Source organism: Hypanus sabinus, chromosome 6 (assembly GCF_030144855.1).
Source record: "Hypanus sabinus isolate sHypSab1 chromosome 6, sHypSab1.hap1, whole genome shotgun sequence".
In the NCBI taxonomy this organism is placed as follows: domain Eukaryota; kingdom Metazoa; phylum Chordata; class Chondrichthyes; order Myliobatiformes; family Dasyatidae; genus Hypanus; species Hypanus sabinus.
The window spans coordinates 178,875,930-178,896,921 of NC_082711.1; the positions used below are offsets into that span (position 1 = coordinate 178,875,930).

Genomic DNA, 20,992 nt, shown 5'->3' on the forward strand with positions numbered 1-20,992 from the left:
CTGAGGAGTGATGGTACTGAGGGAGGGTCACAGTAGGAGGGGTGGTACTGAGGGAGGGTCACACTGGGGGAGGGTGGTACTGAGGGAGGGTCACACTGTGGGAGGGGTGGTACTGAGGAGGTCAACTGGGAGGGGCGGTACTGAGGGAGGGTCACACTGGGGGAGGGGCGGTACTGAGGGAGAGTCACACTGGGAGGGTGGTACTGAGGGAGGGTCACAGTGGGAGGGGTGGTACTGAGGGAGGGTCACACTGGGGGAGGGTGGTACTGAGGGAGGGTCACACTGTGGGAGGGGTGGTACTGAGGGAGGGTCACACTGTGGGAGGGGTGGTACTGAGGGAGAGTCACACTGGGAGGGGTGGTACTGAGGGAGTGTCACACTGAGGGAGGGTCACACTGGGAGGGGTGGTACTGAGGGAGGGTCACACTGGGGGTGGTACTGAGGGAGGGTCACACTGTGGGAGGGGTGGTACTGAGGAAGGGTCACAATGGGGGAGGGGTGTTACTGAGGGAGGGTCACACTGGGGGAGGGATGGTACTGAGGAGGGTCACACTGTGGAGGGGTGGTACCGAGGGAGGGTCACACTGTGGGAGGGGTGTTACTGAGGGAGGGTCACACTGTGGGAGGGGTGGTACTGAGGGAGGGTCACACTGTGGGAGGGGTGGTACTGAGGGAGGGTCACACTGTGGGAGGGGTGGTCCCGAGGGAGGGTCACACTCTGGGAGGGGTGGTACTGAGGGAGGGTCACACTGGGAGGGGTGGTACTGAGGGTCACACTGTGGGAGGGGTGGTACTGAGGGAGGGTCACACTGTGGGAGGGGTGGTACTGAGGGAAGGTCACGCTGTGGGAGGGGTGGTACTGAGGGAGGGCGGTACTGAGGGAGGGTCACACTGGGGGAGGGTGGTACTGAGGGAGGATCACACTGTGGGAGGGGTGGTACTGAGGGAGGGTGGTACTGAGGAAGGATCACACTGTGGGAGGGGTGGTACTGAGGGAGGATCACACTGTGGGAGGGGTGGTACTGAGGGAGGGTCACGGTGGGAGGGGTGGTACTGAGGGTCACACTGTGGGGGGGTGGTACTGAGGGAGGGTCACACTGGGGGAGGGGTGGTACTGAGGGAGGGTCACTGTGGGAGGGGTGGTACTGAGGGTCACACTGTGGGAGGGGTGGTACTGAGGGAGGGTCACACTGTGGGAGGGGTGGTACCGAGGGAGGGTCACACTGTGGGAGGGGTGGTACCGAGGGAGGGTCACACTGTGGGAGGGGTGGTACTGAGGGAGGGTCACTGTGGGAGGGGTGGTACTGAGGGTCACACTGTGGGAGGGGTGGTACTGAGGGAGGTCACACTGGGGGAGGGGTGGTATTGAGGGAGGGTCACACTGTGGGAGGGTGGTACTGAGGGAGGGTCACACTGGGGGAGGGGTGGTATTGAGGGAGGGTCACACTGTGGGAGGGGTGGTACTGAGGGAGGGTCACACTGGGGGAGGGGTGTATTGAAGGATTATCACACTGTGGGGGGGTGGTACTGAGGGAGGGTCACACTGTGGGAGGGGTGGTACTGAGGGAGGGTCACTGTGGGAGGGGTGGTACTGAGGGAGGGTCACACTGTGGGAGGGGTGGTACTGAGGGTCACACTGTGGGAGAGGTGAGTTGGTGTGAGAGGTTGGGGGTGTCCACGTAGGAGGGGAAGCCACTGACGACCTTTGCTCCTGCAGACAGGATTCCGAAGTCCAGGGACTACGTGACGTATCTCTGGGTGAAAGATGATGAGCTACAGGTTAATGAAGATGTTTATCAGGTGAGTAAAACCCCTTTCCTCGGGCAGCAACACAGCAAGCCCACAACTCACGAACTCTAAACCGTACATCATTGGAATGTGGGAAGAAACAGGAGCACACAGAGGAAACCAGCAAAGCCACGGGGAGAACATACAGACAGCGGTGGAAATAGAGCCCTGACCGCTGGTGATGTAAAGGGTTACGCTAACGATCTCGTTATCGTGCTGGAATTGAACCCGGCAGCTGGTGATGTAAAGGTTACGCTAACGATCTCGTTATCGTGCTGGAATTGAACCCGGCAGCTGGTGATGTAAAGGTTACGCTAACGATCTCGTTATCGTGCTGGAATTGAACCCGGCAGCTGGTGATGTAAAGGTTACGCTAACGATCTCGTTATCGTGCCGGAATTGAACCCGGCAGGTGGTGATGTAAAGGGTTACACTAACGATCTCGTTATCGTGCCGGAATTGAACCCGGCAGCTGGTGATGTAAAGGTTACACTAACGATCTCGTTATCGTGCCGGAATTGAACCCGGCAGCTGGTGATGTAAAGGTTACGCTAACGATCTCGTTATCGTGCTGGAATTGAACCCGGCAGCTGGTGATGTAAAGGTTACGCTAACGATCTCGTTATCGTGCTGGAATTGAACCCGGCAGCTGGTGATGTAAAGGTTACGCTAACGATCTCGTTATCGTGCTGGAATTGAACCCGGCAGCTGGTAATGTAAAGGTTACGCTAACGATCTCGTTATCGTGCCGGAATTGAACCCGGCAGCTGGTGATGTAAAGGTTACGCTAACGATCTCGTTATCGTGCCGGAATTGAACCCGGCAGCTGGTGATGTAAAGGTTACGGTAACGATCTCGTTATCGTGCCGGAATTGAACCCTGCAGCTGGTGATGTAAAGGTTACGCTAACGATCTCGTTATCGTGCCGGAATTGAACCCGGCAGCTGGTGATGTAAAGGGTTACACTAACGATCTCGTTATCGTGCTGGAATTGAACCCGGCAGCTGGTGATGTAAAGGTTACACTAACGATCTCGTTATCGTGCTGGAATTGAACCCGGCAGCTGGTGATGTAAAGGTTACGCTAACGATCTCGTTATCGTGCCGGAATTGAACCCGGCAGCTGGTGATGTAAAGGTTACACTAACGATCTCGTTATCGTGCTGGAATTGAACCCGGCAGCTGGTGATGTAAAGGGTTACACTAACGATCTCGTTATCGTGCTGGAATTGAACCCGGCAGCTGGTGATGTAAAGGGTTACACTAACGATCTCGTTATCGTTCTGGAATTGAACCTGGCAGCTGGTGATGTAAAGGTTACGCTAACGATCTCGTTATCGTGCTGGAATTGAACCTGGCAGCTGGTGATGTAAAGGTTACGCTAACGATCTCGTTATCGTGCTGGAATTGAACCCGGCAGCTGGTGATGTAAAGGTTACACTAACGATCTCGTTATCGTGCCGGAATTGAACCCACTCGAGGTTGAGTGTCTGTGATACTTGCAGCGGCATTATTTCCCGGGTTTAATTCCCCCCACTGTCTGTAAGGAGTTTGTACGTTCTCCCCGTGACTGCGTGGGTTTCCTCGCACATTCCAGTGACGTTCCGGTTGGTAGGTTAATTGGTCACATGATTGTAATTGGGCAGCGTGCACCCACTGGGACAAAGCGCCTGTTACCACACCCGGTCGATACTCCGAGGGCGGGGATGCCCCCCGGTCGATACTCCGAGGGCGGGGTTGTCCCCGGTCGATACTCCGAGGGGGGGATGTCCCCCGGTCGATACTCCGAGGGGGGGGATGTCCCCCGGTCGATACTCCGAGGGGGGGATGTCCCCCGGTCGATACTCCGAGGGGGGGGATGTCCCCCGGTCGATACTCCGAGGGGGGGTTGTCCCCCGGTCGATACTCCGAGGGGGGGGGATGTCCCCCGGTCGATACTCCGAGGGGGGGTTGTCCCCTGGTCGATACTCCGAGGGGGGGGGGATGTCCCCCGGTCGATACTCCGAGGGGGGGGGGATGTCCCCCGGTCGATACTCCGAGGGGGGGGGGATGTCCCCCGGTCGATACTCCGAGGGGGGGGGGATGTCCCCCGGTCGATACTCCGAGGGGGGGGGGATGTCCCCCGGTCGATACTCCGAGGGGGGGTTGTCCCCCGGTCGATACTCCGAGGGGGGGATGTCCCCCGGTCGATACTCCGAGGGGGGGTTGTCCCCCTGTCGATACTCCGAGGGGGGGATGTCCCCGGTCGATACTCCGAGGGGGGGGATGCCCCCCGGTCGATACTCCGAGGGGGGGATGTCCCCCGGTCGATACTCCGAGGGGGGGGGTTGTCCCCGGTCGATACTCCGAGGGGGGGATGTCCCCGGTCGATACTCCGAGGGGGGGGATGTCCCCCGGTCGATACTCCGAGGGGGGGGATGCCCCCCGGTCGATACTCCGAGGGGGGGGATGCCCCCCGGTCGATACTCCGAGCGGGGGGAAGCCCCCCGGTCGATACTCCGAGGGGCGGGATGTCCCCCGGTCGATACTCCGAGGGGCGGGATGTCCCCCGGTCGATACTCCGAGGGGGGGACGTCCCCCGGTCGATACTCCGAGGGGGGGGACGTCCCCCGGTCGATACTCCGAGGGGGGGGACGTCCCCCGGTCGATACTCCGAGGGGGGGACGTCCCCCGGTCGATACTCCGAGGGGCGGGATGTCCCCCGGTCGATACTCCGAGGGGGGGATGCCCCCCGGTCGATACTCCGAGGGGGGGATGTCCCCGGTCGATACTCCGAGGGGGGAGATGCCCCCCGGTCGATACTCCGAGGGGGGGGATGTCCCCCGGTCGATACTCCGAGGGGGGGGATGTCCCCCGGTCGATACTCCGAGGGGGGGATGCCCCCCGGTCGATACTCCGAGGGGGGGGATGCCCCCCCCGGTCGATACTCCGAGGGGGGGATGTCCCCCGGTCGATACTCCGAGGGGGTGGTTGTCCCCCGGTCGATACTCCGAGGGGGGGGGATGTCCCCCGGTCGATACTCCGAGGGGGGGGATGCCCCCCGGTCGATACTCCGAGGGGGGGATGCCCCCCGGTCGATACTCCGAGTGGGGGGGATGTCCCCCGGTCGATACTCCGAGGGGGGGATGTCCCCCGGTCGATACTCCGAGGGGGGTATGCCCCCCGGTCGATACTCCGAGGGGGGGGATGCCCCCCGGTCGATACTCCGAGGGGTGGGATGTCCCCCGGTCGATACTCCGAGGGGGGGGATGTCCCCCGGTCGATACTCCGAGGGGGGGATGTCCCCCGGTCGATACTCCGAGGGGGGGGATGTCCCCCGGTCGATACTCCGAGGGGGGGATGTCCCCGGTCGATACTCCGAGGGGGGGGATGTCCCCCGGTCGATACTCCGAGGGGGGGTTGTCCCCGGTCGATACTCCGAGGGGGGGTTGTCCCCCGGTCGATACTCCGAGGGGGGGATGCCCCCCGGTCGATACTCCGAGGGGGGGATGTCCCCCGGTCGATACTCCGAGGGGGGGATGTCCCCCGGTCGATACTCCGAGGGGGGGACGTCCCCCGGTCGATACTCCGAGGGGGGGACGTCCCCCGGTCGATACTCCGAGGGGGGGACGTCCCCCGGTCGATACTCCGAGGGGGGGACGTCCCCCGGTCGATACTCCGAGGGGGGGACGTCCCCCGGTCGATACTCCGAGGGGGGGACGTCCCCCGGTCGATACTCCGAGGGGGGGACGTCCCCCGGTCGATACTCCGAGGGGGGGACGTCCCCCGGTCGATACTCCGTGGGGGGGGTTGTCCCCCGGTCGATACTCCGAGGGGGGGGATGTCCCCCGGTCGATACTCCGAGGGGGGGATGTCCCCCGGTCGATACTCCGAGGGGGGGGATGTCCCCGGTCGATACTCCGAGGGGGGGGTTGTCCCCCGGTCGATACTCCGAGGGGGGGATGTCCCCCGGTCGATACTCCGAGGGGGGGATGTCCCCCTGTCGATACTCCGAGGGGGGGGACGTCCCCCGGTCGATACTCCGAGGGGTGGTCGTCCCCCGGTCGATACTCCGAGGGGGGGACGTCCCCCGGTCGATACTCCGAGGGGGGGTTGTCCCCCGGTCGATACTCCGAGGGGGGGGTTGTCCCCCGGTCGATACTCCGAGGGCGGGGATGCCCCCCGGTCGATACTCCGAGGGGGGGTTGTCCCCCGGTCGATACACCGAGGGGGGGGTTGTCCCCCGGTCGATACTCCGAGGCGGGGGATGTCCCCCGGTCGATACTCCGAGGGGGGGGTTTTGCTCTGAGCACCAGTGTTTGTTCACCCACCAGGTGTTTCTGAACGGTGAGGACGTCCCGCAGGACGCAGGGGAGTACATACTGTGCTACTACAGCAGCAACATGGACTGTGTCGTCGGGGTTAGCAGCCCATTCCAGGTATGCAAACCCCAGCCCCAGGGTCACACTGTGGGTGGGGTGATACTGGGGGGATCAGACCCACTGTGGGAGGGGTGATACTGGGGGGATCAGACCCACTGTGGGAGGGGTGATACTGGGGGGATCAGACCCACTGTGGGAGGGGTGATACTGGGGGGGGGTGTCAGACACACTGTGGGAGGGGTGATACTGGGGGGTCAGATACACTGTGGGAGGGGTGATACTGGGGGGTGGGCCCCACTGTGGGAGGGGTGATACTGGGGGGGGTGTCAGACACACTGTGGGAGGGGTGATACTGGGGGGGGTGTCAGACACACTGTGGGAGGGGTGATACTGGGGGGTCAGACACACTGTGGGAGGGGTGATACTGGGGGGATCAGACCCACTGTGGGAGGGGTAATACTGGGGGGGTCAGACCCACTGTGGGAGGGGTGATACTGGGGGGGTGGGCCCCACTGTGGGAGGGGTGATACTGGGGGGATCAGACCCACTGTGGGAGGGGTGATACTGGGGGGTGGGCCCCACTGTGGGAGGGGTGATACTGGGGGGTCAGACCCACTGTGGGAGGGGTGATACTGGGGGGGGGTTCAGACACTGTGGGAGGGGTGATACTGGGGGGGGTTCAGACACACTGTGGGAGGGGTGATACTGGGGGGATCAGACCCACTGTGGGAGGGGTGATACTGGGGGGTCAGACCCACTGTGGGAGGGGTGATACTGGGGGGGGGGTTCAGACACTGTGGGAGGGGTGATACTGGGGGGTCAGACCCACTGTGGGAGGGGTGATACTGGGGGGGGGTTCAGACACTGTGGGAGGGGTGATACTGGGGGGTCAGACCCACTGTGGGAGGGGTGATACTGGGGGGGGTTCAGACACTGTGGGAGGGGTGATACTGGGGGGTCAGACCCACTGTGGGAGGGGTGATACTGGGGGGGGGGTTCAGACACTGTGGGAGGGGTGATACTGGGGGGGGTTCAGACACACTGTGGGAGGGGTGATACTGGGTGGTCAGACCCACTGTGGGAGGGGTGATACTGGGGGGGGGTGTTCAGACACACTGTGGGAGGGGTGATACTGGGGGGGGTTCAGACACACTGTGGGAGGGGTGATACTGCGGGGGTCAGACACACTGTGGGAGGGGTGATACTGGGGGGGGTTCAGACACTGTGGGAGGGGTGATACTGGGGGGGGTCAGACACACTGTGGGAGGGGTGATACTGGGGGGATCAAACCCACTGTGGGAGGGGTGATACTGGGGGGTCAGACCCACTGTGGGAGGGGTGATACTGGGGGGGGGGTTCAGACTGTGGGAGGGGTGATACTGGGGGGGGTTCAGACACACTGTGGGAGGGGTGATACTGGGGTGTCAGACTCACTGTGGGAGGGGTGATACTGGGGGGGGTGTTCAGACACACTGTGGGAGGGGCGATACTGGGGTGGTCAGACACACTGTGGGAGGGGTGATACTGGGGGGGTGTCAGACACACTGTGGGAGGGGTGATACTGGGGGGGTTCAGACACATTGTGGGAGGGGTGATACTGCGGGGGTCAGACACACTGTGGGAGGGGTGATACTGGGGGGGGGTTCAGACACACTGTGGGAGGGGTGATACTGGGGGGGGTCAGACACACTGTGGGAGGGGTGATACAGTGGGCTGGGCCCCACTGTGGGGGAAGCAATACTGGAGAGGGGGCTGCCTGATTGTTGAGGCAGTAACTGTGGTGGGTAATTCCCCGTAGCCCACAGGTTTGTGGTAGGAGACAGGAATCCACCCCGCCCTTCGTGGCCAATGCCTGCCCCAGCGTCAGTGAGCAGACACACCCTGGGGCCTCTGTGGGATCGCACTGTGCGGAGACGCTGGACGATCACTTCACCTGCTGGCGTTCGTCACTTCTTCCCAAATTCTGCCCCTGCAGATCCTGCCGGAATGTGCCGGGAGCCCTTTGGAGACGTGTGACGCGCAGGCTCACGGTGATTCGGACTCGTGCTGAGTAGTGCTGGGACACCCACCGTGAGAGGAGAGGAGAGGGAGGGATCCGGACCGCCGTGTCAGCTGCTCTCGGCCTCTGGTCTTGCTGACCCCTCCAGCAAGGCAGCCTGCAACTCTTCCCCTTACTCTCGAGATCCGATCGGGGCCCATCCTGTGTGCGGGGGCAAGGGGGTCAATCCTGTTTTCATTAGCTGGGATTGTTGGCTGCTAAGTACACCACTCCACCCCACCCCGTACTACTGGCTTGTTTGTTAATATTCTTACACGCATTGCTGCCCAGCAGTGGGGATGTTCATGTGTTCTACACGTTTATCAAGCTCTAGGCGCTCCCCACCCAATCTTCCATTCTCCTTGGTCAAGGTAGCTACGTTTGCCTCGCATGGGACCCCTGCTCCTTGCTTCAGACAGACAGCACCTCATCCTCTCGGTCTCTCCCCTCCCAGCACTCGGTCCCTCACCTTCTCTGCAAGGCAGCTCCCCGGACAGCTGACCATCTCTGGACCCACTCTCTCACCTCCCTGGGAGAGACAGACCAAAGGAGACCACTGTCCCCTCCTTCACCCTCTGATTATCGGGGCACATGCCCTCTGCCTGACCCCTCCCTCAATCCCACGGGATACCCTGACGGGGGGATTAACGCGTTGAGAATACGAAGAGTGTAGCTGTCACTGCCGTCTCGGGATGGGAGGGACAGCGATTGTATCTATAACCATCCTTGGGCAACTTCCCTCCGTGCTTCCGAACTGCTTCATGTGGAGTGACCCTGACTTGTGGAAATCCTTGTTCAGCACCTGTTCCTTCAGTCTTCGCTCCAGGGAAGGATATTGGATGATGACAGAAACGGTGAGGTGGCGAGAAACTTGTGGAATTGAGGGAGGTGCAGTTGCTGGGGGGAGTAGCAGTCACCAGTCTTGGAGAGATGGGTTGCTCTGCACTCTGAGAGGAGACCACTCAGCCCATCACACCTGCCATCCCTTTTGGGTGACCGATTAAAGCTCTATGCACTTTTGAACTTCAGTTCTTCTCTGAACCAATCGCAGCTCAAGGCTGAGTTGATCCTAATTTTTTGAGGATTCCCATGCTGCAGGATCCCTGGATCATCCAGGTCTCCGGGGTTTTTCCAGTCACAGGTCACATTCCCGGCATCAGTATTCCCAGCACGGAACAAACAGAACCTATTCCCTGAATCCGGGCCAAATCCAGTTGATGCTGGAAGTCCTGGGATCTGGCATGAACCCAGATTGTTCCAGGCTCGGAGAGATCCCAGTTCCCAGGATCTGTAGTCGGGACGTTTAACCCATTTTAGTGAAGGTCAGACACAACAGATTTTAAGTGTTTTAATTCAGGGACATTTGCTTGACAATTTGTAGATATTTTTAAACAGCAGCAGATTGACTCAGTGTTATCAGCTTTAAATAAAAAACATGAAAGTGATTTAGAAGTCTGTGTTTGAATGACTGAACTCGCAGTCTCCTGTCTCGAGATCAGTCAATGTGGCCATTCCATCCTGGTCCGCGGGTCAGCCAGTGCCCCCGTGCCCCTTCCCTTCCCTATCCCGTCTACGGCTAGTACCCTGTCACAATTTGTGGGTCAGTCAGTAGCCCCATCCCAGTTGGTGGGTTGACCGGTGCCCTCGCCCTCCATCCACATCCCATTCTCCGGGTCGGCCGGTGCCCCTGTACCCCTTCCCCTTCCCAGTCCGCAGGTTGGTCAGTGCCCCTGTACCCCTTCCCCTTCCCAGTCCACAGGTTGGTCAGTGCCCCTGTACCCCTTCCTCATCCCCATCCCAGTCCGCAGGTTGGTCAATGCCCCTGTACCCCTTCCTCATCCCCATCCCAGTCCGCAGGTTGGTCAATGCCCCTGTACCCCTTCCCCTTCCCAGTCCGCAGGTTGGTCAGTGCCCCTGTACCCCTTCCTCATCCCCATCCCAGTCCGCAGGTTGGTCAGTGCCCCTGTACCCCTTCCCCTTCCCAGTCCGCAGGTTGGTCAGTGCCCCTGTACCCCTTCCCCTTCCCAGTCCGCAGGTTGGTCAGTGCCCCTGTACCCCTTCCCCTTCCCAGTCCGCAGGTTGGTCAGTGCCCCTGTACCCCTTCCCCTTCCCAGTCCGCAGGTTGGTCAGTGCCCCTGTACCCCTTCCTCATCCCCATCCCAGTCCGCAGGTTGGTCAATGCCCCTGTACCCCTTCCCCTTCCCAGTCCGCAGGTTGGTCAGTGCCCCTGTACCCCTTCCCCATCCCAGTCCGCAGGTTGGTCAGTGCCCCTGTACCCCTTCCTCATCCCCATCCCAGTCCGCAGGTTGGTCAATGCCCCTGTACCCCTTCCTCATCCCCATCCCAGTCCGCAGGTTGGTCAATGCCCCTGTACCCCTTCCCCTTCCCAGTCCGCAGGTTGGTCAATGCCCCTGTACCCCTTCCTCATCCCCATCCCAGTCCGCAGGTTGGTCAGTGCCCCTGTACCCCTTCCTCATCCCCATCCCAGTCCGCAGGTTGGTCAATGCCCCTGTACCCCTTCCTCATCCCAGTCCGCAGGTTGGTCAGTGCCCCTGTACCCCTTCCCCTTCCCAGTCCGCAGGTTGGTCAGTGCCCCTGTACCCCTTCCCCTTCCCAGTCCGCAGGTTGGTCAGTGCCCCTGTACCCCTTCCCCATCCCAGTCCCCAATCCCACCGGGTTGGTCAGTGCCCCTGTACCCCTTCCCCATCCCAGTCCCCAATCCCACCGGGTTGGCCAGTGCCCCTGTACCCCTTCCCCATCCCAGTCCCCAATCCCACCGGGTTGGTCAGTGCCCCTGTACCCCTTCCCCATCCCAGTCCCCAATCTCACCGGGTTGGCCAGTGCCTCTGTACCCCTTCCTCTTCCCCTTCCCAGTCCGCAGGTTGGTCAGTGCCCCTGTACCCCTTCCCCATCCCAGTCCGCAGGTTGGTCAGTGTCCCTGTACCCCTTCCCCATCCCAGTCCGCAGGTTGGTCAGTGCCCCTGTACCCCTTCCCCATCCCAGTCCCCAATCCCACCGGGTTGGTCAGTGCCCCTGTACCCCTTCCCCATCCCAGTCCCCAATCCCACCGGGTTGGCCAGTGCCCCTGTACCCCTTCCCCATCCCAGTCTGCAGGTTGGCCAGTGACCCTGTACCCCTTCCCCATCCCAGTCCCCAATCCCACCGGGTTGGCCAGTGCCTCTTCCCCATCCCAGTCCGCAGGTTGGTCAGTGCCCCTGTACCCCTTCCCCATCCCAGTCCCCAATCCCACCAGGTTGGTCAGTGCCCCTGTACCTCTTCCCCATCCCAGTCCCCAATCCCACCAGGTTGGCCAGTGCCCCTGTACCCCTTCCCCATCCCAGTCCCCAATCCCACCAGGTTGGCCAGTGCCCCTGTACCCCTTCCCCATCCCAGTCCCCAATCCCACCGGGTTGGCTGGTGTCCCCATCCCGCTTCCCCATCCCAGTCCCCAATCCCACCGGGTTGGCCAGTGCCTCTTCCCCATCCCAGTCCGCAGGTTGGTCAGTGCCCCTGTACCCCTTCCCCATCCCAGTCCCCAATCCCACCGGGTTGGCTGGTGTCCCCATCCCGCTTCCCCTTCCCTGTCCTGGTCCTTGGCCAGTTTTCCTAACCCAGTCCATGGGTCAGCCGGTGCTACCATCCCGGTGAGTGTGTGTCCTGTTGCCCAGGTACTGGGCTCTGGTGGTGAAGTTCATGGGTGGCAGGATGTCTGCGAGACAGTAAACAAGTCGTCTCTGAGCCAGGAATGGAATTACTCTGACTGGGAAATGTGCACAGTGTGAGGATTCATATACTTTGTTACAGACGAATAGGGAACACCATGAGTGTGGATGAGTGTGAGTGGGGCAGTGAAGGAGGGGTGAGTGTGGATGAGTGAGTGGGGCAGTGAAGGAGGGATGAGTGTCTGTGAGTGTGAGTGGGGCAGTGAAGGAGGGGTGAGTGTGGATGAGTGTGAGTGGGGCAGTGAAGGAGGGGTGAGTGTGGATGAGTGTGAGTGTCTGTGGGTGTGAGTGGGGCAGTGAAGGAGGGGTGAGTGTGAGTGGGGCAGTGAAGGAGGGGTGAGTGTGGATGAGTGTGAGTGTCTGTGGGTGTGAGTGGGGCAGTGAAGGAGGGGTGAGTGTGGATGAGTGTGAGTGGGGCAGTGAAGGAGGGGTGAGTGTGGATGAGTGTGAGTGTCTGTGAGTGTGAGTGGGGCAGTGAAGGAGGGGTGAGTGTGAGTGGGGCAGTGAAGGAGGGGTGAGTGTGGATGAGTGTGAGTGTCTGTGAGTGTGAGTGGGGCAGTGAAGGAGGGGTGAGTGTGAGTGTCTGTGAGTGTGAGTGGGGCAGTGAAGGAGGGGTGAGTGTGGATGAGTGTGAGTGTCTGTGAGTGTGAGTGGGGCAGTGAAGGAGGGGTGAGTGTGAGTGGGGCAGTGAAGGAGGGGTGAGTGTGGATGAGTGTGAGTGTCTGTGGGTGTGAGTGGGGCAGTGAAGGAGGGGTGAGTGTGGATGAGTGTGAGTGTCTGTGAGTGTGAGTGGGGCAGTGAAGGAGGGGTGAGTGTGAGTGGGGCAGTGAAGAAGGGGTGAGTGTGGATGAGTGTGAGTGTCTGTGAGTGTGAGTGGGGCAGTGAAGGAGGGGTGAGTGTGAGTGGGGCAGTGAAGGAGGGGTGTGTGAGTGGGGCAGTGAAGGAGGGGTGAGTGTGGATGAGTGTGAGTGTCTGTGAGTGTGAGTGGGGCAGTGAAGGAGGGGTGAGTGTGAGTGGGGCAGTGAAGGAGGGGTGAGTGTGGATGAGTGTGAGTGTCTGTGAGTGTGAGTGGGGCAGTGAAGGAGGGGTGAGTGTGGATGAGTGTGAGTGTCTGTGAGTGTGAGTGGGGCAGTGAAGGAGGGGTGAGTGTGAGTGGGGCAGTGAAGGAGGGGTGAGTGTGGATGAGTGTGAGTGTCTGTGAGTGTGAGTGGGGCAGTGAAGGAGGGGTGAGTGTGAGTGGGGCAGTGAAGGAGGGGTGTGTGAGTGGGGCAGTGAAGGAGGGGTGAGTGTGGATGAGTGTGAGTGTCTGTGAGTGTGAGTGGGGCAGTGAAGGAGGGGTGAGTGTGGATGAGTGTGAGTGTCTGTGAGTGTGAGTGGGGCAGTGAAGGAGGGGTGAGTGTGGATGAGTGTGAGTGTCTGTGAGTGTGAGTGGGGCAGTGAAGGAGGGGTGAGTGTGAGTGGGGCAGTGAAGGAGGGGTGAGTGTGAGTGGGGCAGTGAAGGAGGGGTGAGTGTGGATGAGTGTGAGTGTCTGTGAGTGTGAGTGGGGCAGTGAAGGAGGGGTGAGTGTGGATGAGTGTGAGTGTCTGTGAGTGTGAGTGGGGCAGTGAAGGAGGGGTGAGTGTGAGTGGGGCAGTGAAGGAGGGGTGAGTGTGGATGAGTGTGAGTGTCTGTGAGTGTGAGTGGGGCAGTGAAGGAGGGGTGAGTGTGGATGAGTGTGAGTGTCTGTGAGTGTGAGTGGGGCAGTGAAGGAGGGGTGAGTGTGGATGAGTGTGAGTGTCTGTGAGTGTGAGTGGGGCAGTGAAGGAGGGGTGAGTGTGAGTGTCTGTGGGTGTGAGTGGGGCAGTGAAGGAGGGGTGAGTGTGAGTGGGGCAGTGAAGGAGGGGTGAGTGTGGATGAGTGTGAGTGTCTGTGGGTGTGAGTGGGGCAGTGAAGGAGGGATGAGTGTGAGTGGGGCAGTGAAGGAGGGGTGAGTGTGAGTGGGGCAGTGAAGGAGGGGTGAGTGTGAGTGGGGCAGTGAAGGAGGGGTGAGTGTGGATGAGTGTGAGTGTCTGTGAGTGTGAGTGGGGCAGTGAAGGAGGGGTGAGTGTGAGTGGGGCAGTGAAGGAGGGGTGAGTGTGGATGAGTGTGAGTGTCTGTGAGTGTGAGTGGGGCAGTGAAGGAGGGGTGAGTGTGGATGAGTGTGAGTGTCTGTGAGTGTGAGTGGGGCAGTGAAGGAGGGGTGAGTGTGAGTGTCTGTGGGTGTGAGTGGGGCAGTGAAGGAGGGGTGAGTGTGAGTGGGGCAGTGAAGGAGGGGTGAGTGTGGATGAGTGTGAGTGTCTGTGGGTGTGAGTGGGGCAGTGAAGGAGGGATGAGTGTGAGTGGGGCAGTGAAGGAGGGGTGAGTGTGAGTGGGGCAGTGAAGGAGGGGTGAGTGTGGATGAGTGTGAGTGTCTGTGGGTGTGAGTGGGGCAGTGAAGGAGGGATGCGTGTGAGTGGGGCAGTGAAGGAGGGGTGAGTGTGAGTGGGGCAGTGAAGGAGGGGTGAGTGTGGATGAGTGTGAGTGTCTGGGTGTGAGTGGGGCAGTGAAGGAGGGGTGAGTGTGGATGAGTGAGTGGGGCAGTGAAGGAGGGGTGAGTGTGGATGAGTGTGAGTGTCTGTGGGTGTGAGTGGGGCAGTGAAGGAGGGCACTCTGAGCACTGGGGAGACGAGGATACTTTCTTTCTCCACTGTCTTTGACAAACTGGCATTGATCCCAGTATTGGGTTAGGCTCACATCCTGGACATTCCCACCATCTTTAGCAGTTTCCAAACATGGTAGCAACGTGCCAACAAACGCCTTACAGGGCCAGTGATTGGAGTTCAATTCCTGCTACTGTCTGAAAGGAGTTTGTACGTACTCTGGTTTCTCTCCTACAGTCCAAAGACATACAGTTAGAATCAGCAAGTTGTGGGCTTGCCTCGTTGGCGCCAGAAACGCCCCCAGCACATCCTCGACTGTGATTGTTGACCGAAGCAACGTGTTTCACTGTGCGTTTATGATAAAGAAAAAGCAAATTTCTAATCCCTCAATAACGAAATGTAATTAAACCTGCCGATAAGACAACAAATAATTCTCAAATAGTTTATTAGAAAAGGCGTTGTTGATGGCAAGGTTCAGGTACCTCGGGAAATGCGAAAGAAACTGACAAAGGCATAAAATAAAGGTGCTGATGTTGGTGTTATAGTTCTGTTTGTACACAGTGTCGTATCTCCGCGGGGCGGGGCGGGGCGGGGCGCTGCTCTAGAAATAATTGACGGAAATGGAGTTCCTGAGGTTCATGCACTGAACATCATCGATGTAAAGGGAGTTACTCTTGACTTCAATTTCTTCTTCCAGGGCCAACTGATTGCGACGCAGTCCCCGCAGTTCAGCCTCCGCGTGTGCCAGCGTCGTCCGCAACCTGATCACAACACGTGTTTACTGCATTGTTAGCAACGTTACCCCCAGACAAAGCCTCCGTACGTTAAAGCAGGACCCTCCTCCCCTTAGCCCCGCACAGGTTATTGAAATCACATGGCGTCAGATTGTGCGGGTCTGAATCTGTGGAATTCATTGCCACCAGCAGTTGTGGAGGTCAAGTCACTGGGTATATTTAAAGCAGAGATTACTAGGTTCGTGATCAGTCAGGGTGTCAAAGATTACAGGGAGAAGGCAGGAGAGTGGGGCTGAGCGGGGTAATAAATCAGCCATGATGGAAAAGCAGAGCAGACTCGATGGCCCAAATGGCCTATTCTCCTCATGCCTTATACAGCGAAAAGCTTGTCTTGCATTCTGTTCATACAAATCATTACATTGACTTGTTAATGCAAGGGTTGTTTAGTATGTAAATGACGCGAAGGTTGGTGTAGAAGTTTGTCATACGTTACAATGGGACATTGATAGGATGCAGAGCTGGGCTGAGAAGTGACAGATGGAGTTCACTCCAGAAAAGTGTGAAGTGATTGACATTGGAAGGTTGAACTTGGAGGCAGAGTACAGGGTTAATGGCAGGATTGTTAACAATGTGCAGGAACACAGGGACCTTGGGGTTCACGTCCATAGATCCCTCAAAGTTGCAGCACAACTTGACAAGGAGGTCAAGAAGATGTGTGGTGTGTCGGCCTTCGTTCGTCAGGGGATTGAGTTCAAGAGTCATAAGGTAACGTTACAGCTCCATAAAACCCTGGTTGGATCACTCTTGGAATATTATGTTTAGTTCTGGTCACTTCGTAGGAAAATGTGGAAGCTTTAGAACAGGTTTTTTATGCCATGGACCCCCACCATCTGCAGACCCCAGACTGGGAACCCCCACAGAGGAGATTCACCAGGATCCCTGGAGCACATCTCATCAGGCTCGAGCTTTTCTCTTCGGAGCGGAGGGGGACTTGATAGAGGTGTAAGATGATACTTCCCCAGGGTGGATTGGAGGGAAGTATAGGGAGTAGGCAGTTTAAATGCCAAAGGGCCTGTTTCTGTGACTGGGGGGATGCCAGAGAGCGGTGGGTGCATGGAATACGCAGTCAGGGGTGGTCACAGAGGCAGATACATTCAGGACATTTAAGAGACTTAAATAGACACTTGGATGATTGGAAAACGGAGGGTTAGGTGGGGCGGAGGGGAAGATTGATTTTAGAGCAGGTTAGGAGATCAGGACAATATGGTGGGCTGAGAGATCTGTACCTTTCTCCGTTCTAATGTGTCTGGTTTCAGATTCTCTACCCTGGGAAAAAGATTGTGACCATTTACCCTACCGACATGCCCCATGGTTTATAAACCTCAGTCAGATTACCCATCAGCCTCTAACTCTCCAAGGAAAAGGCCCCACCCTGTGCAGTCTCTCCTTACAACACAACATCCTTGTCGATCTCCAGGTTATTAATATCCTCCCTATTGCTGAGTGACCAGAATTGCACACATTGACATCCCAACTCTTGTACTCAATATGACCAAGTACAGATTATTGACTCAAATCAGGAGTCTGCAGACGACATGAGAATTGGTGTTATTGATAATGAGAACAGTTTTATCCCACAGGGTGATATTCATCAACTGGGAAAAGGGCAGAGCAAAGCAAGGTGGATACAGGCGATGCAGTTTGGGAGGTCTATTGAGGGTAGGACATTGACAGAGAATGGTGAGGAACAGAGTGCCCAACAACTCTACGAGAGGTAAAGTAGTGGTGAGTAAGGCACCGGGAGTTCAGCAAGATGGGGCATTTCAGTTGTGAAGAAAGACTATTCAGCTGGACAGCACACAAAATGCTGGTGGAACTCAGCAGGTCAGGCAGCATCTGTGGAGGGGAATAAACAGTCGACGTTTTGGGCTGAGACCCTTCATCAGAAGTCTCTGCCTTGGCCTGAAATGTCAGTTGTATTTTCATTTCCATGGATGCTGCCTGACCTCCAACATTTACAAACGAGAAAATCTGCAGATACTAGCAATCCAAGCAACATACAAAATGCTGGAGGAACTCAGCAGGCCAGGCAGCGTCTGTGGAGAAGAGTAAACAGTTGACGTTTAGTGCTGAGACCCTTCATCAGGCCAAAACATCGACTGTTTAATCTTCTCTATAGAAGCTGCCTGGCCTGCTGGGTTCCTCCAGCATTTTGTATGTGTTACTTGGATTTCCAGCATCTGCAGACTCTCTTGTGTTTGTGACTGAGCCTGGGTTGTTTTCTCTGCTGGGGGTGAGGGGGGCACCTGATAGAGGTGGGCAAAATTATGGAGGGGGAGAGACAGAAATAGTATTAGGCCCTCAAGCCTATCCCATTGTCCAGTATGACCGTGGCAGATCACCGCTGACCCCAACTCCATGTGGATCAGAACTCCAAAGCACATGTGTACCAGATTCCCCAAAGCACACGTGTACCAGATCCCCCAAAGCACACGTGTTCCAGATTCCCCAAAGCACACGTGTACCAGAACCCCCAAAGCACACGTGTTCCAGATCCCCCAAAGCACACGTTCCAGATTCCCCCAAAGCACACGTGTTCCAGATTCCCCCAAAGCACACGTGTACCAGAACCCCCAAAGCACACGTGTACCAGATCCCCCAAAGCACACGTGTTCCAGATTCCCCCAAAGCACACGTGTTCCAGATTCCCCCAAAGCACACGTGTTCCAGATCCCCCAAAGCACACGTGTACCAGATCCCCCAAAGCACACGTGTTCCAGATTCCCCCAAAGCACACGTGTTCCAGATTCCCCCAAAGCACACGTGTACCAGATTCCCCAAAGCACACGTGTACCAGATTCCCCAAAGCACACGTGTACCAGATCCCCCAAAGCACACGTGTACCAGATTCCCCAAAGCACATGTGTACCAGATTCCCCAAAGCACACGTGTACCAGATCCCCCAAAGCACACGTGTTCCAGATTCCCCCAAAGCACACGTGTTCCAGATTCCCCCAAAGCACACGTGTTCCAGATCCCCCAAAGCACACGTGTACCAGATCCCCCAAAGCACACGTGTTCCAGATCCCCCAAAGCACACGTGTACCAGAACCCCCAAAGCACACGTGTTCCAGATCCCCCAAAGCACACGTGTACCAGAACCCCCAAAGCACACGTGTACCAGATCCCCCAAAGCACACGTGTTCCAGATTCCCCCAAAGCACACGTGTTCCAGATCCCCCAAAAAACACGTGTTCCAGATCCCCCAAAGCACACGTGTACCAGAACCCCCAAAGCACACGTGTACCAGATCCCCCAAAGCACACGTGTTCCAGATTCCCCCAAAGCACACGTGTTCCAGATCCCCCAAAGCACACGTGTTCCAGATTCCCCCAAAGCACACGTGTTCCAGATCCCCCAAAGCACACGTGTACCTGATCTTTTAAATATTTATCTTCCACCTCTTTAGAACAGAACAGCACAATACAGGCCTTTCAGCCCACGATGTTGTGCTGACCCTTTAACCTACTGAAAGATCATTCTAACCCTTCCTTCCCACATAGCTCTCCATTTTCCTTACATCCATGTGCCTACATAAGTCCCTGATGTATCTGCCACTACTACCACACCTGTTCCTCACACCCACCACTCTCTGTGTAAAAGCCATCCTCCTCCAAACACCTTAAAATTATGCCCCCTCGTACTAGCATTTCCACCCTGGGAAAAGTCTCCGGCTGTCCACTCCGTGTCTCTTATATTTGTGTACACCTCTGTCAAGTCACCTCTCATCCTCCTTCACTCCAGAGAGAAAAGTCCTGTCTCACTCAACCTTTCCTCATAAGACATGCTCTCTAATCCAGGCAGCATCCTGGTCAATCTCCTCTGCATCCTCTCTAAACCAGGCAGCATCCTGGTCAATCTCCTCTGCACCATCTCTAATCCAGGCAGCGTCCCGGTGAATCTCCTCTGCACCCTCTCTAATCCAGGCAGCATCCTGGTAAATCTCCTCTGCAACCTCTCTAACCCAGGCAGCGTCCTGGACAATCTCCTCCGCACCCTCTCTAATCCAGGCAGCGTCCTGGACAATCTCCTCCGCACCCTCTCTAATCCAGGCAGCATCCTGGTCAATCTCCTCTGCATCCTCTCTAAACCAGGCAGCATCCTGGTCAATCTCCTCTGCACCATCTCTAATCCAGGCAGCGTCCCGGTGAATCTCCTCTGCACCCTCTCTAATCCAGGCAGCATCCTGGTAAATCTCCTCTGCAACCTCTCTAATCCAGGCAGCGTCCTGGACAATCTCCTCCGCACCCTCTCTAATCCAGGCAGCGTCCTGGACAATCTCCTCCGCACCCTCTCTAATCCAGGCAGCATCCTGGTCAATCTCCTCTGCACCCTCTCTAATCCAGGCAGCGTCCTGGACAATCTCCTCCGCACCCTCTCTAATCCAGGCAGCATCCTGGTCAATCTCCTCTGTACCCTCTCTAATCCAGGCAGCATCCCGGTCAATCTCCACTGCACCCTCTCTAATCCTGGTCAATCTCCTCTGCACCCTCTCTAATCCAGGCAGCATCCTGGTCAATGTACCCTCTCTAATCCAGGCAGCATCCTGGTCAATCTCCTCTGCACCCTCTCTAATCCAGGCAGCATCCTGGTCAATCTCCTCTGCAGCCTCTCTAATCCAGGCAGCATCCTGGTGAATCTCCTCTGCACCCTCTCTAACCCAGGCAGCATCCTGGTCAATCTCCTCTGCACCCTCTCTAATCCAGGCAGCATCCCGGTCAATCTCCTCCGCACCCTCTCTAATCAAGGCAGCATCCTGGTCAATCTCTTCTGCACCCTCTCTAATCCAGGCAGCATCCTGGTAAATCTCCTCTGCACCCTCTCTAATCAAGGCAGCATCCTGGTGAATCTCCTCTGCACCCTCTCTAATCCAGGCAGCATCCTGGTACATCTCGTCTGCACCCTCTCTAATCCAGGCAGCATCCCGGTGAATCTCCTCTGCACCCTCTCTCATCCAGGCAGCATCCCGGTGAATCTCCTCTGCACCCTCTCTAATCCAGGCATCATCCTGGTCAATCTTCTCTGCACCCTCTCTAATCCAAGCAGCATCCTGGTCAATCTCCTCTGCACCCTCTCTAATCCAGGCAGCATCCTGGTACATCTCGTCTGCACCCTCTCTAATCCAGGCAGCATCCCGGTCAATCTCCTCCGCACCCTCTCTAATCCAGGCAGCATCCTGGTCAATCTCCTCTGCACCCTCTCTAATCAAGGCAGCATCCTGGTCAATCTCCTCTGTACCCTCTCTAATCCAGGCAGCATCCTGGTCAATCTCCTCTGCACCCTCTCTAATCAAGGCAGCATCCTGGTCAATCTCCTCTGTACCCTCTCTCATCCAGGCAGCATCCCGGTGAATCTCCTCTGCATCCTCTCTAATCCAGGCATCATCCTGGTCAATCTCCTCTGCACCCTCTCTAATCCAGGCAGCATCCTGCTCAATCTCCTCTGCACCCTCTCTAATCCAGGCAGCATCTTGGTCAATCTCCTCTGCACCCTCTCTAATCCAGGCAGCATCCTGGTCAATCTCCTCTGCACCCCCTCTAATCCAGGCAGCATCCTGGTGAATCTCCTCTGCACCCTCTCTAATCCAGGCAGCATCCTGGTACATCCCGTCTGCACCCTCTCTAATCCAGGC

At 57.7% G+C, this 20,992-nt stretch overlaps 1 protein-coding gene and 1 long non-coding RNA gene across 3 annotated transcripts in view; one reads left to right on the forward strand and one right to left on the reverse strand.

The window, feature by feature from the left end:
• Nucleotides 1-1,656: 1,656 nt before the first annotated feature.
• Nucleotides 1,657-9,627, forward strand: LOC132396168 (uncharacterized). The gene is made up of 3 exons (XR_009512883.1): nt 1,657-1,800; nt 6,101-6,205; nt 8,124-9,627. It is a non-coding gene; the product is annotated as an uncharacterized LOC132396168 (long non-coding RNA).
• A 5,505-nt stretch (nt 9,628-15,132) lies between these two features.
• tekt1 (tektin 1) overlaps nt 15,133-20,992 on the reverse strand; it is a 52,765-nt gene continuing 46,905 nt past the window's right edge. For both annotated transcript variants that reach the window (XM_059973711.1, XM_059973710.1), the window contains one exon: nt 15,133-15,327. In XM_059973711.1, the coding sequence (XP_059829694.1) occupies nt 15,168-15,327 (160 nt within the window). In that variant the 3' untranslated portion in view covers nt 15,133-15,167. The remainder of the gene's footprint in view (nt 15,328-20,992) is intronic.